The sequence below is a fragment of the Nematostella vectensis genome, chromosome 14 (genome assembly GCF_932526225.1).
Source record: "Nematostella vectensis chromosome 14, jaNemVect1.1, whole genome shotgun sequence".
Classification (NCBI taxonomy): Eukaryota; Metazoa; Cnidaria; class Anthozoa; order Actiniaria; family Edwardsiidae; genus Nematostella; species Nematostella vectensis.
In genome coordinates this window covers 11,951,317-11,966,385 of record NC_064047.1, presented here as the reverse complement: position 1 = coordinate 11,966,385, position 15,069 = coordinate 11,951,317, and the positions used below count along the sequence as shown (strand labels likewise).

The following is a 15,069-nucleotide window of genomic DNA, read 5'->3' as shown; positions in this document are numbered from 1 at the left end:
TGGGTAGCGGAGTTAGCGGACTATAACTTCACTATCAAGTACCGCCCGGGGACGATGAACATCGACGCAGATACGCTGTCTAGACTACCACTAGAGCCAGAAGAATTGATGACCTGTTGCACTGAAGAAATGGACAGAGCGAGTGTGATGGCACGATGCAGCCTATGGGTGAAGACAGAGAAAACAATAGTCCGTGGGTCAACACAGTCACCTCAAGGTATGGCGAAGTAAGCGCGGAACCAATTACGACGCAACTTCGATTCAAAAAAATGACGCCAAATGAGATACTAAAACACCAGCAAGAGGACCTGGTTATTGAGAAAGTCATGGAGTACAAGCTGAAGGGACTGCATCCATCCCCTAAGGACCGGAAGTATTGGGACAGCGAAGTACGTACTCTTAAGGGAACTGAATAGGCTCCATATCCATGGCGACGGAACACTTTGGCGAGAAACAAAGACAAGAAGACAGTTGGTCCTCCCATCAAAATTCAAATCACTAGTTTATGAAGAGCTGCACCCTTGGAGATTATTGCCATTGATTTCCTCCATCTAGAGAAAAGGTCCCGTGGAAATGTGTACATCTTGCTTTTCGTGGACTTCTTAACAAGATTCTGTCAGGCCTACCCAACAAGAAACAAGTCGGCCCCGACGGTGGCGAAGAAGATCTATGATGATTTAATACCTCGGTTCGGGTTTCCATCCAGAATTCATTACGATGAGGGCAGGGAATTCGAAAACAACTTGTTTCACCAACTACACAAGGTCAGTGGAGTTTCCAAATCCCGTACGACACCTTATCACCCGATGGGCAATGGCAAGGTGGAAAGGATGAACAGGACCCTCCTGTCGATGCTGAAGATACTCCCAGAAACAAGGAAGTGGGACGAATCCCTGAACAAGATGATCCACGCCTATAACTGCACGAGACACGAGGCCACTGGGTATAGTCCATACTTTTTGTTTTTTGGCAGAACACCACGGTTACCCATTGATCTGCTCTTTGACTTGAAGCCTGACAAGATCGTAGAAAGTAAAGATGAGGAGGAGGACAGTCGGAGTTAAAGTAAGGGAGATAGAACCGAGAGACCACAGCGGAAGCAAAATCCTCCGGTTAGGTTGACGTACGATGAGGTTGGACAGCCAAAGTATTAACTTGTTGGAACAGGAGTCTGCACATTACAACCTCATTATACTCGTACTGAACCACAGCAGTACGGTCATGCTGAATAAAATTCAGGAAGTTGCACGTACGGGAATTGCGGAATCAACGCGCAGTCGTCTGCCGTGCCAACCACGCGTGCGGGTGGGTTTGGTAACGGTGATGGAGGGGTCTTTGCGTTACAGACCCCCTAGGGAGTAACGCACTACTACCACAGTGCACCATTTGTATACTAACTCGTCAAATAAAACTGGGAGCAACACTTCCTGAAGTTCTTTTGCAAGATGAAAGTAACGGGTTAAAGCTACGGTTGAAAGTAACGGAAAAGATTGCAAGGAAATAACAGGTGTTATAATTATTTCTCAAGTGTTACAAGCATTAATGTTGAGGGTGGCGTAAGCAACAAACAAAAGAAACCCAAGGCGAATAGGAGGGTGAAATAGGTTACGGAACAGCCACCAAGAACTTTATGTTTGTTAGTTCAGAACATTTTTTTCTAGAGACGTATTGTCTTTTTAAAGTCGCGATATTAACTTTATCAAGTTTATCAAAGACGGTGTGCTGAGCTTTTGTAAGAACTGACCACTATTTATCAAGCTGTATTATGCATAGCTGAGGAAATTAGCTCCTCTGGTCGCGATAGTTACCATGTTATTTGTATTGTTAATGTTATTGTAACTGATATTGTCGGGACGCCAATTATTGTTTTGGCAGAGTATGTAGGGGCGGGTGTTACATATGATAGCATAAATAGATATTGTTGTTTACTTTGCACTTATGTGAATAAAATAATAAATGTTATCAACTAAGGAAACAATTATATTGTTATTACAATATTGTTAGCACATTGTGGATGGTCAAAGCAATTTTTAAGATATTTCAATTTTTAAACTCTCTCTATCTCTCTCTCTCTCTCTCTCTCTCTCTCTCTCTCTCTCTCTCTCTCTCTCTCTCTCTCTCTCTCAATCTCTCTCTCTCTCTCTCTCAAGTCATTCGTGTCAAAAACAGCGAGATAAGAAGGGCCAATATCCATGTGCGTGTGTTGTATTGTTTAAAGTCACTAGAAGATGTATTTAAATGCTTAGGGTTTGAGGATATGAGGTAGGAGAAATATTAGCCAGGTTCGATAATCAGTGAATTAAATTGTCTGAGTATTAGTATCATTTACAAAACTGGGACACTTGTCGTGATTCATAGCGAATGTCCCTATTTACGATAGGCATGACCGGGTTATTCTAGAAAAATGCAAATGTGTGTTTATATTATGTTAAGGGATAGACTTTTTGATATTTAAAGTGTGTGTAGGGGGGGGGGTTGACAAATACCAACAAAAATAGGAACAGCAAGAGCAAAATTTTCAGAAAACAAAGCCATTCTGACAAAAAAAAAACGGTAAAGATTTCAGCCGAATAAACATTCGCGCATGAAGTAATAGCAAAACAGAGGGTGCATGGGATGGCAGAGCTCCAGGAAAATTTCACTGCCCCAAAAAGCGATAGCCGATAATTCTATACCCCTGGAATAGTCGTCTAGTTAAAGCAGCATTGGAAAATTTCACTGCCCCAAAAAGCGATAGCCGATAATTCTATACCCCTGGAATAGTCGTCTAGTTAAAACAGCATTGGAAAATTTCACTGCCCCAAAAAGCCATAGCCCATATCTCTATACCCCTGGAATACTCGTCTAGTTAAAGCAGCATTGGAAAATTTCACTGCCCCAAAAAGCGATAGCCGATAATTCTATACCCCTGGAATACTCGTCTAGTTAAAGGAGCATTGGAAAATTTCACTGCCCCAAAAAGCGATAGCCGATAATTCTATACCCCTGGAATACTCGTCTAGTTTAGGAGCATTGGAAAATTGCACTGCCCCAAAAAGCGATAGCCGATAATTCTATACCCCTGAAATACTCGTCTAGTTAAAGCAGCATTGGAAAATTTCACTGCCCCAAAAAGCGATAGCCGATAATTCTATACCCCTGGAATAGTCGTCTAGTTAAGGAGCATTGGAAAATTTCACTGCCCCAAAAAGCGATAGCCGATAATTCTATACCCCTGGAATACTTGTCTACTTAAAGCAGCATTGGAAAATTTCACTGCCCCAAAAAGCGATAACCGATAATTCTATACCCCTGGAATACTCGTCTAGTTAAGGCAGCATTGGAAAATTTCACTGCCCCAAAAAGCGATAGCCGATAATTCTATACCCCTGGAATACTTGTCTACTTAAAGCAGCATTGGAAAATTTCACTGCCCCAAAAAGCGATAACCGATAATTCTATACCCCTGGAATACTTGTATAGTTATAGCAGCATTGGAAAATTTCACTGCCCCAAAAAGCAATAGCCGATAATTCTACACCCCTGGAATACTCATCTAGTTAAAGCAGCATCAAAATATTTCACTGCCCCAAAAATCGATAACCGATAATTCTATACCTCTGGAATACTCGTCTAGTTAAAGCAGCATTGGAAAATTTCAATGCCCCAAAAAGCGATAACCGATAATTCTATACCCCTGGATTAGTCGTCTAGTTAAAAGCAGCTTTGGAAAATTTCACTGCCCCAAAAGCCAGAACCGATAATTCTATACCCCTGGAATACTCGTCTAGTTAAAGCAGCATTGGAAAATTTCACTGCCCCAAAAAGCGATAGCCGATAATTCTATACCCCTGGAATACTCGTCTAGTTAAAGCAGCATTGGAAAATTGCACTGCCCCAAAAAGCGATAGCCGATAATTCTATACCCCTGAAATACTCGTCTAGTTAAAGCAGCATTGGAAAATTTCACTGCCCCAAAAAGCGATAGCCGATAATTCTATACCCCTGGAATAGTCGTCTAGTTAAGGAGCATTGGAAAATTTCACTGCCCCAAAAAGCGATAGCCGATAATTCTATACCCCTGGAATACTTGTCTACTTAAAGCAGCATTGGAAAATTTCACTGCCCCAAAAAGCGATAACCGATAATTCTATACCCCTGGAATACTCGTCTAGTTAAGGCAGCATTGGAAAATTTCACTGCCCCAAAAAGCGATAGCCGATAATTCTATACCCCTGGAATACTTGTCTACTTAAAGCAGCATTGGAAAATTTCACTGCCCCAAAAAGCGATAACCGATAATTCTATACCCCTGGAATACTTGTATAGTTATAGCAGCATTGGAAAATTTCACTGCCCCAAAAAGCAATAGCCGATAATTCTACACCCCTGGAATACTCATCTAGTTAAAGCAGCATCAAAATATTTCACTGCCCCAAAAATCGATAACCGATAATTCTATACCTCTGGAATACTCGTCTAGTTAAAGCAGCATTGGAAAATTTCAATGCCCCAAAAAGCGATAACCGATAATTCTATACCCCTGGATTAGTCGTCTAGTTAAAAGCAGCTTTGGAAAATTTCACTGCCCCAAAAGCCAGAACCGATAATTCTATACCCCTGGAATACTCGTCTAGTTAAAGCAGCATTGGAAAATTTCACTGCCCCAAAAAGCGATAGCCGATAATTCTATACCCCTGGAATACTCGTCTAGTTAAAGCAGCATTGGAAAATTTCACTGCCCCAAAAAGCGATAGCCGATAATTCTACACCCCTGGAATACTCCTCCAGTTAAAGCAGCATTGGAAAATTTCACTGCCCCAAAAAGCGATAACCGATAATTCTATACCCCTGGAATACTCGTCTAGTTAAAGCAGCATTGCCACCAGCTCACTGTTGGCAGACGGAAACCTCAACCGGCAAAAAACGAAAGAATCTATTAGAATCCGCGATATTTAACAGACCATCCGCTCTAAATTATCAGTCACCTCCTCAAAGAAACTTCTAATAGGCACACTGCTTTTACAATTTTGTAATATTTTTCGCGTACCATTACAAATGATTGGAGATAGTTACGTAATCTACCGGAAGTAAGGTGGTGGCATTGCCGCTTAACCAGCCTCACAAGTGGTATAATTTTATAGAGAGGCCACTCCACCACAACAACCACCCTCACAAGTGGTATAATTTTATAGAGAGGCCACTCCACCACAACAACCACCCTCACAAGTGGTATAATTTTATAGAGAGGCCACTCCACCACAACAACCACCCTCACAAGTGGTATAATTTTATAGAGAGGCTACTCCACCACAACAACCACCCTCACAAGTGGTATAATTTTATAGAGAGGCCACTCCACCACAACAACCACCCTCACAAGTGGTATAATTTTATAGAGAGGCCACTCCACCACAACAACCACCCTCACAAGTGGTATAATTTTATAGAGAGGCCACTCCACCACAACAACCACCCTCACAAGTGGTATAATTTTATAGAGAGGCCACTCCACCACAACAACCACCCTCACAAGTGGTATAATTTTATAGAGAGGCTACTCCACCACAACAACCACCCTCACAAGTGGTATAAATTTATAGAGAGGCCACTCCACCACAACAACCACCCTCACAAGTGGTATAATTTTATATAGAGGCCACTCCACCACAACAACCACCCTCACAAGTGATATAATTTTATAGAGAGGCTACTCCACCACAACAACCAGCCTCACAAGTGGTATAATTTTATAGAGAGGCCACTCCACCACAACAACCACCCTCACAAGTGGTATATTTTATAGAGAGGCCACTCCACCACAACAACCACCCTCACAAGTGGTATAATTTTATAGAGAGGCCACTCCACCACAACAACCACCCTCACAAGTGGTATAATTTTATAGAGAGGCCACTCCACCACAACAACCACCCTCACAAGTGGTATAATTTTATAGAGAGGCTACTCCACCACAACAACCACCCTCACAAGTGGTATAATTTTATAGAGAGGCCACTCCACCACAACAACCACCCTCACAAGTGGTATAATTTTATAGAGAGGCCACTCCACCACAACAACAGGGTACAGATATGCTACTTTATTCATCCACGAATTTATATACGCTTACAGAAAACGAGAAAACACCGTTGCATTGCAAGTTTACAAGTGTGTCGTGGGGCGGTCTTTACAATTCAAGCAAGTCATGTATCAAATATTGCTACTATTTAAAGTTTTGTTGTGTTGCCCGAACTGATGTCCAATCTACTTTTCCAAGAAATGTCTCATTTGTTTCTCGTTTTTCATCACACGCCAAATCTGTTTTTCTGTTCCGCCTCCTGTCAAGCAAGGCGCACGAGCTCAGCAGTCACATATCGAACACAATAGAAGCGAACAGACTCCCCCCCTCATGCTCATCCAATTCAATAATTTTATTTGGCACCTTTTCATCTTTGATTCACGAGTTTTGCCGAATACATTCATATTAAAAAAAGACAGCAGGTATTCAAGTCTTTCTCCTATCCCTGATGTTTTTCATCATCTTACTTTGTAGCGATGTCATTATAGATCTAATTACAACGCACTTTCCCTTATTTTTGTTGCTTCCCAAAAAAATTGGGCTATTTCTTTTGTCGCGCTCTCCTGGTTCAAACTGAGCAATCGCTTTCAAATCTGTTTTGTTGCGAATTTAAAAAACCCATACATTTATTCGTTCCTTTAATTCATTATATGCCGGGCATTTTATCAGTGTTGTTCCTCGTCCTCGACTTTGACCAAGCATATTGGGCACGTTTTTCGTTCAGGGGTTTTGTGTCGTCCTGTTTTGATAGCTAGTTTGTGGTTGCTTAATAATGCACACTAGCAACATAACAACATGGGCGCGCGCACTATGTTTAGCCCGTCATAACAACATAGACATCAGGACATAAAAGAAAAAAAACATGTTTTTTTTAATCTTATGTCGTTATGTCGAAGATAAGAGTGCGCGCGCGCTTTAATGTTCTCAATTTGGTTTTATGTCGAGGGTCTTTCTATTCATAGTTATTAATTTCATTTAACTTGTTGTTCTATATATATCAGACTCTGTCTTATAAGATTTTTTGGTATTTTTGCGTCGGGTGTGGTTTACCATACCTTATATATATTAAATTTTGTGTTTTTAAAATTCTTTTTTTCCGCGTCATAGAGTCGTGCATCGCTACATTAGAAAGTTTAGTACGGTCTGAGTTTCTTAGAACCCCCAATATTGCAACGCTCTGCATTTTTGCTTGAGTTTGCAAAGGGAGTCAACCAGCCTCCACCAGGCACGCATTTGAGCTTCAATATTTATTTACCCCCAGGAGCCATCTAATTGATTGCACTTCCTCGCCTTGTACCTTGCTAATATCGGAGTCCCTTCCCCTTCCCCTCTACGCAAAGACACACGTGTTAGGCATCGTTCTTAATTTTTAAAAAAGAAGTAAAAAACACACACACAACTTGTACGTGGTTATCTAGACCAAACAACATATTGTTTCTAACAGCTTATATGAATAATTATTTAAATTTACAATTTGCATTTGTGTTATAAAATTGGGATATATATACTCGAGATGTACACGTTTTTAAATAAGGTTGGACTAAAGTAACGTGTGCCGTAACCCTCGCTAGCGGGTTTTTTTCACAGCATGTGATATTTTGTGATTTACATGCTACCTAAGATGCACCGCGGGTCACATCACAAGATGGTGAAGCGTTATTCAAAATCAGTAATTTCATGACACAGTACCAACTAACAAATGTTTACACGTCTTTATGTCTATTGTCACTTTACAGGCGTTCAAAGCTGTATTCCGTTCACCACCTCGTGAAACACCTCCATTTCGTCGGGTCTGAATGACCAGGTGCCAGCAAAGACGTCACACTCGCCCTGGGGATGAGCGTACGTTTGTAACCGCGTAAAGGACTCTGCATTATCCCCCGCGTTGTTAGCGATACACATGTCCCAACCACCACCAAACACCGGACCGTAATATATAATGTCACAAATGGCGCTTTCATCTGGCGTGCGCCTCAATGGCAACTTTTCAGGGCGGTAGCCATTCTTGTGACACAGCGTGAACAAAAATGACGTGCTGGAGGACTGGTATCCTCGGTTACTCACTTTGAAGAAAATAAAAAAAATGATTATTATATTAACACAATGCAGTCTAAGATACATCCCAGCGTAGCTATGTTCTATTTTATATAATAACTAGTATCTCCTCTGATGAAAGAATAGGGATGTCAATGAAATACATCTAAAGGATGGTGATTGAATTGCCGATGGGAAAAAGATACAATTGATCCCTTACCCACAACCCTTCAATGGAGGTTAAAGTTGTATTTTCAGTCGAAACAACGGTAAAAAATAATATTCGAAATTCTATTAATTAACAAATAATGAACAAAAAATAGTTTACAAACAATAATTTACAAACATGATCAGACATTTCGACCCTCACCCTGATACGACCCTTCTCGTATTCATTAGTGTACTCACTTGTCCACGCTACGTCAGAGTAGCCACCAAACACGTATCTTCCTCCAACGCTTACGAGTACGATGTTCGGCGCTTTGCCGTCGCATTTTTCGTGGAAGGTACTGGCAGCCCAGCCATCTCTCTTTGCTGAGAAACATCTGACCCAGCGACTCTTGGGACTTTGCTGCACGGGCTGCAGGAATCCCAAGAGATCTCGAAGGTACTTTGAACCTTTGCCGCTGAGGATGGCGGACTGCTCAAGACCTACAAACGGAGTTACACCATCACCAGATAAGTAACCGATACTCTTTTTATCAAGAAGGCACAATTCCTTATCCTCATCATGTCTCAAACAAATAAAGTCAGTGTATATGTGTGTCACCCAAAGGGTTAGTACAAATTGTTGCTGCTGTTGTTGTGTGGTCGTACAAAGTCCTGCCCCAAATCAAGATTCCTAGAGTATTCTGGGCCCAAAGTTCCACCATCAGGATTGGATTTGTGTCAAAAGACACTCTCTGTCAATTACAGAAAGGATCAAAATCCCTTCGCCGAAAATTACACCATCACCAGATAAGTAACCAATACTCTTTTTATCAAGAAGGCAAAATTTCTTATCCTCATCATGTCTCAAACAAATAAAGTCAGTGTATATGTGTGTCACCCAAAGGGTTAGTACAGATTGTCGCTGCATGTTGTTGTGTGGTCGCTCAAACTCCTGCCTCATATTCAAGATTCCTAGAGTATTCTGGGCCCAAAGTTCTATCATCAAGATTGAATTTTTGTAAAAGGCATAGCTCTGTCAATTACAGAAAGGATCGAAATCCCCTCCTGAAAAAAATGTATACATAGGACAATCATCGAAATGTCACCAATGCTGGACTTGATCACCATTATTCTTACGAATAAACCTAACCCGTAACCACCTTTTGCTTGTAGAACTACCATTCAGCAAAAGATCTACAACCGAATTGCTTTTTATCAAGAAATATTATAAACAAAGGCTTGTGATTTATGGTATGCTGTTATGTATTCTACTCGTCGCGAAATGCTCGTGCTCAATTATATTTAGATTAGAACTGCGGCTTTGCTCCCTTCGGTCGCTGCCCATAACATAATAAATAGGAATAATACATACGGGGTATACATACTTAGAAAACTTACATGAATGGAAGAACAAAAATTACTTTTTACATTACCACGAGATAAGGCATCGAATTACTGGGGTAGAAAAAAGCAGTCAACGTGGAAATAAATTTTCTTTGTGAGGTTTGATAGCAGAGGATTACAGTTAATTATAATCAGGACACAATTGTATTAGAGAATTTACCTGTACGCCTTTCAACTGAGATCTTCTTTGACAAAGAATCCCAATACTCCTCATCCACTACAAGACGAACTCCATCCTCCATACAAGGCTGATCCACGGGTTTCTCTGCAAGACTCGATAGCTGGGATAGCACTTCATTCCTGATGGACAAGACATCCACATCATTTGCATCTCTGCACATTCTCTCAGCAAACTCCAAACTGCTACGAGCACTTGCAAGTCTCATGGATAAATTCTCTCTCTGGGCAGTCAGCTGCTTCTGACAAGCTGACTCGATCTCTCCTCTAAGATCAGATCGCATCTTCTCAAGAGCCCCTATCTGCTTATCAATGAACGCATCCAGATCCCTTCTGGTCGCACGTTTATTTTCCTCGAGATGTTGTTGAGCCTCTTCTACCAATGCCATCGCCTGTTCAATATCGGTGAGTTTTGATGCAACCTTTTTTGCTCTTCCCAATATTTCTTCTTTCTCTTGAGCGATAACATCACTTGTGAAAAGGTAATCATGATTTTTATGATCAACAACAGTACAGTCCCGGCAAATTACTTCCTTACAAGATTCGCAAAACAGTTTCAGCTTTTTACCCTTATGTTTGGTACAGAAGGAAGCCTTGCTCATTGCAAGTAACTTTCCGCTTTTGATCTCATCAAGACTGAGGATAGTGTGGTGTTGCACTGGTCGAAATCTCTTATGAATCGAGATGCACTGCTCACAGACAAAGTGATCGCACTCGTTACATCTCCCTTGGGCAGGCTCACCACTATCACACGATTCGCAAACTGGTTTCTTGGAGTCTTCAGATGTCAACAATAGAACAGAGAGAATACTGTTGATCATGAAATTCACCTTCAAACTCGGAACATCTGCTTGGGAAATCTAGAACAATAATCAGTAAAATATAGTTATAATGGAGTTTGCATATGACTTCAGGGTAGGGAGGGCTTTAGAACATAGCTACGCTGGGATGTATCTTAGACTGCATTGTGTTAATATAATAATCATTTTTTTTTATCTTTAAACAGTTTAATACTCATAAAGTGTTAAAAAAAATGGAGCCAAATTTCTTGTGAGAAGAATTCAATTTCGCTTTTCTCTTTCGAAATGTCGTTGAATCAATTTCTTCGGTAAAGCAAAACATTTGTCACACAAAGTTGTTCCAGGTCTCATTAAGTAATGGATGTATTTCTGATAGACAGATTACCTGGAATTCCGCCTTACAGAGGGGGCACGCAAGTTTTCCTCTCCCTTCAGAGTGCACTGCCAGCTCTTCCAGGCAGTGTCGACAAAATGAGTGGAAGCAAGGGAGCACTCTAGGATCGTTGAAGTGCTCTATACATATAGAGCACGTCACCTCATCCTCGAGGCGCCTGCTGGCGGATGTTGCCATTTCTTCAAGAAAAAACTAGAAGAGCATAAGAAAATGGTTATTACACTGCTACTCATATCAGCAGTACAAACACAAACAATATATCTTTTATTCTCTTATTTCTTTATTTTCGCTGGCGGATGTTGCCATTTCCACACAAAACAATTAGAGCATAAGAAAATGAGTTATTCGTTTTCTACTCATTTTAATAACCACAAAGCAGAGACAGGGCGATACTCCTAAAATAACTGTTATACGATAAAAAAAATTGCATTTCTCATGTGAAGTTTGCAACCCCAAACACCTCATGTGGGATGTTGGTGCAGAGTGAGGTGACATCAATTGTGACAAGAAAACATGTGTCTGGTAGTGGTGTGGGGAGGGAGAGGACTGTTTGTAGGAAGTGTGTGGTATCCTTGATGTAGACGGGATGTGGGGTACAAATTTCTTGAGGTAGTGGTCAAGAAAGATGGAGAGTTTTTCGGTGGACGATTGGCAACCTGGGATTATTGGGCGGCCTGGGGTGTGGGGTTTGTGAATTTTGGGTAACATGTAGAACAGGGGTGTGTGGGGGAGTAAGAAAACATGAGTGTGCTCATCGATAATGTTGTCTTGAAACAATTGATGGATGTACAGGGAAATGTCTTGTGAGAGTATGTGGTCATGGGAGACGGCAGAATAATAATTGGTGTCGTTGAGTTGTATGTGGGTTGTATGTAGTATGTAGACATTGGTGTGGGTAGTAGGGCACGTTCTGTGGTAGGTGTGGGGAGGAGAGCTGGGCGGTGAGGTGTAGTGGCAGGGGGTGCAGTGTGGTGTGGTGGGGGTGTGGGGGTGCGGTGTGTTATGAGGTTGGTGGCTAGGGCTGTGCCCTCACTTTACCTCACTCTACCTCACTTTACCTCACTTTACCGATTCTACACACAGTGCTAGCCATTTTCACCATTGTTTCCTTTCATCGTATAACAGCGCTTTTATTTTGTTATCAGCATTTTCGCAACACTCATTCTACCTCTATTATTTTTTAATTTCACCTGCCAATCATACCGCAACTAGATACCCCATTAGATGCATACCTCCACCCTCACTATACGCACCTCAGTTACTGCTAACTACATTTTCTCTCAACAATTAATAAAAAAAAATTCTTTACTTATAGGCTATTTTTTCACACCTACATATCACAAACATTTTAACCTACACTACATATTCATGTCACAATATCCTTCCATTCAACATTAATTACACTCTTCATTTATCAGATTTCACTAATGCCTACATCACCTTCTCACATATACGCAACATAAACACTCGCCACCATTAACCGATCACAACTGTTTTAATCCCCACATAATACCATATCTACTACATTACCTCCTCCACTCGACACAATAATCCCTCATTCACAACTCTCTTTACTCTTTTTTGTTAACCCCATTTCCTAAACAACCTTTACTCGTTATCTTATAATCCATAATCTTAACCACCCCCACGTTTCTTAATAACCCCATGACCTCTCTCTCTCACTTCTCACACTCCAATTACACAATCATTAATCACATTTCACCTAATCCTACACAACCACCTCTCATCACGCTAAAATTATCACCATCATCTACACCATAACCCTCCTCATCACCCTACTATAATCTACACACCATAACCACTCTACACTATCTCACAAGCCTATTTCCTCCACCACCCTCCTACATCACCATACTATTTATCACACCTACTGCACCCTCACACCCTATTAGGCCCCTGCTAGGTACGAATACCCGATCCCAAACACAAAAAAACAATATTGTCCTTGTAAATTAAATGCTAGTAATGACAACAAGAATTGATCATAACAGATACTTGGATTAAGCTATTTGATGGGAAGATAAATCTATGGAATTTTCAACATTGGCAAACATTGACTGTTTGTACCTTCACGCTTGGTCTATCATCTGAATCATGGAAGCACCCAAGGGTAAGAAATAAATGGAATGTTTGACAAGGGATGCCTCAAATATCAGAATACATTAGTTTTAAAACTCCAAGTGTAAAAGACTTCGCAAAGTGCTTCTTGTATTGGAAAAAAAATGTTACAATATGTTGGCATCCTGCGTTGCTTTGTCTTAGCACTATAGATCCTGCGGGTCTTTTGTATTTGTCAGTTTATTGCTATGGACCTATCCGTTTGAAATGACCAGATAAACACATCAATTACATTTGGCTATGAGGTTTATCATTGCCTAAAAGATTCATCTTGAGTAAGCGTTTCTTTTTAAACTAGCTGTACCAATCTTTGATGTACAGCTTTGTAACATTGACAGCTCAAGACATTGGGTGAGATAACACATAAATATCAAATATAGATTGCCAATTAATATGCGAAATACAAGGTTTAGAAAAAAAGTATATTTTCTCTCTAAAACGCGTTAAATACCTTTCGAATTTCCCGAATAACACATAAAGGAACAGTTAATAGTTAAAATAGGGTGTAAAAACGCGATATAAATACCTGTTTCTAGTCGAAATCTTCTCAGACTAATCTCAACTTACAATGGAAGCGTCTGCTCAACCCTTCGGGAAAGACGCAAAGGAATCCAGACCCTAGTCCCCCACGCAGTCACTCAGACCGCCGCCCTCTGTCACGCAAGGCGGGCTCAGCAATCACATAATAACAAACTAAACTGCTAAACAAAACAGAAAAAACAGCGGCGTTGTAACAGTAGATTTGTTCCGGCAAGGAGATTCGTTGTGGCGTTTGGGACATTTTAAGGCTGAATATGTTGTTAACGATGTTCTTAAATTTTATAATACCCAATGAATGATTAGAAAGAGAATCACAGTAATGATCAATAGTAATAATAAGGTTGTTACTATGAGGGGGTGCCCCCTATGAGCACAATTTGATTCAGCATTTTAGAAAGAATCAAGACAAAAAAAGAAAACAATTGTCTGCTATCTGAGCCTCAGCATGTTCTTAGCATGTTCTTATTCGACTTGGTGAAATCTCAGGCAGGGCGTTCTTATAAAAGAAGAGTGTATGGGTATTTGTGTTTAAAACAGAAATATACAAAAACAAGAAAATGGCAGCGTAAGAGACCGCAATCCATACCAGTTAAATACAAGTTTTTATTAATTACACAATCAATAATCACATTTCACCTAATCCTACACAACCACCTCTCATCACGCTAAAATTATCACCATCATCTACACCATAATCCTCTTCATCACTACTTTAATCTACACACCATAACCACTCTACACTATCTCACAAGCCTATTTCCACCACCCTCCTACATCACCATACTAATTATCACACCTACTGCACCCTCACACGATATTAGGCCCCTGCTAGGTACGAATACCCGATCCCAAACACAAAAAAAACAATATTGTCCTTGTAAATAAAATGCTAGTAATGACAACAAGAATTGATCATAACAGATACTTGGATTAAGCTATTTGATGGGAAGATAAATCTATGGAATTTTCAACATTGGCAAAATGACTGTTTGTACCTTCACGCTTGGTCTATCATCTGAATCATGGAAGCACCCAAGGGTAAGAAATAAATGGAATGTTTGACAAGGGATGCCTCAAATATCAGAATACATTAGTTTTAAAACTCCAAGTGTAAAAGACTTCGCAAAGTGCTTCTTGTATTGGAAAAAAAATGTTACAATATGTAGGCATCCTGCGTTGCTTTGTACTAGCACTATAGATCCTGCGGGTCTTTTGTATTTGTCAGTTTATTGCTATGGACCTATCCGTTTGAAATGACCAGATAAACACATCAATTACATTTGGCTATAAGGTTTATCATTGCCTAAAAGATTCATCTTGAGTAAGCGTTTCTTTTTAAACTAGCTGTACCAATCTTTGATGTACAGCTT

General features: G+C 40.4%; 1 protein-coding gene and 1 long non-coding RNA gene across 2 annotated transcripts in view; both read right to left on the bottom strand.

Annotated features, from left to right (window-relative positions):
- LOC116617352 overlaps positions 1–11,197 on the bottom strand; it is a 34,726-nt gene extending 23,529 nt beyond the window's left edge. Inside the window, exons 1-3 of the mRNA XM_048722123.1 lie at positions 11,012–11,197; positions 9,810–10,686; positions 8,504–8,746 (exon numbers count right to left, since the gene is read on the bottom strand). Of these exons, the coding sequence (XP_048578080.1) occupies positions 8,504–8,746; positions 9,810–10,686; positions 11,012–11,197 (1,306 nt within the window). The remainder of the gene's footprint in view (positions 1–8,503; positions 8,747–9,809; positions 10,687–11,011) is intronic.
- A 106-nt stretch (positions 11,198–11,303) lies between these two features.
- LOC125559937 lies at positions 11,304–12,575 on the bottom strand. The gene is made up of 2 exons (XR_007306606.1): positions 12,089–12,575; positions 11,304–12,058 (listed from the first exon to the last, which is right to left on the bottom strand). It is a non-coding gene; the product is annotated as an uncharacterized LOC125559937 (long non-coding RNA).
- Positions 12,576–15,069: the final 2,494 nt, after the last annotated feature.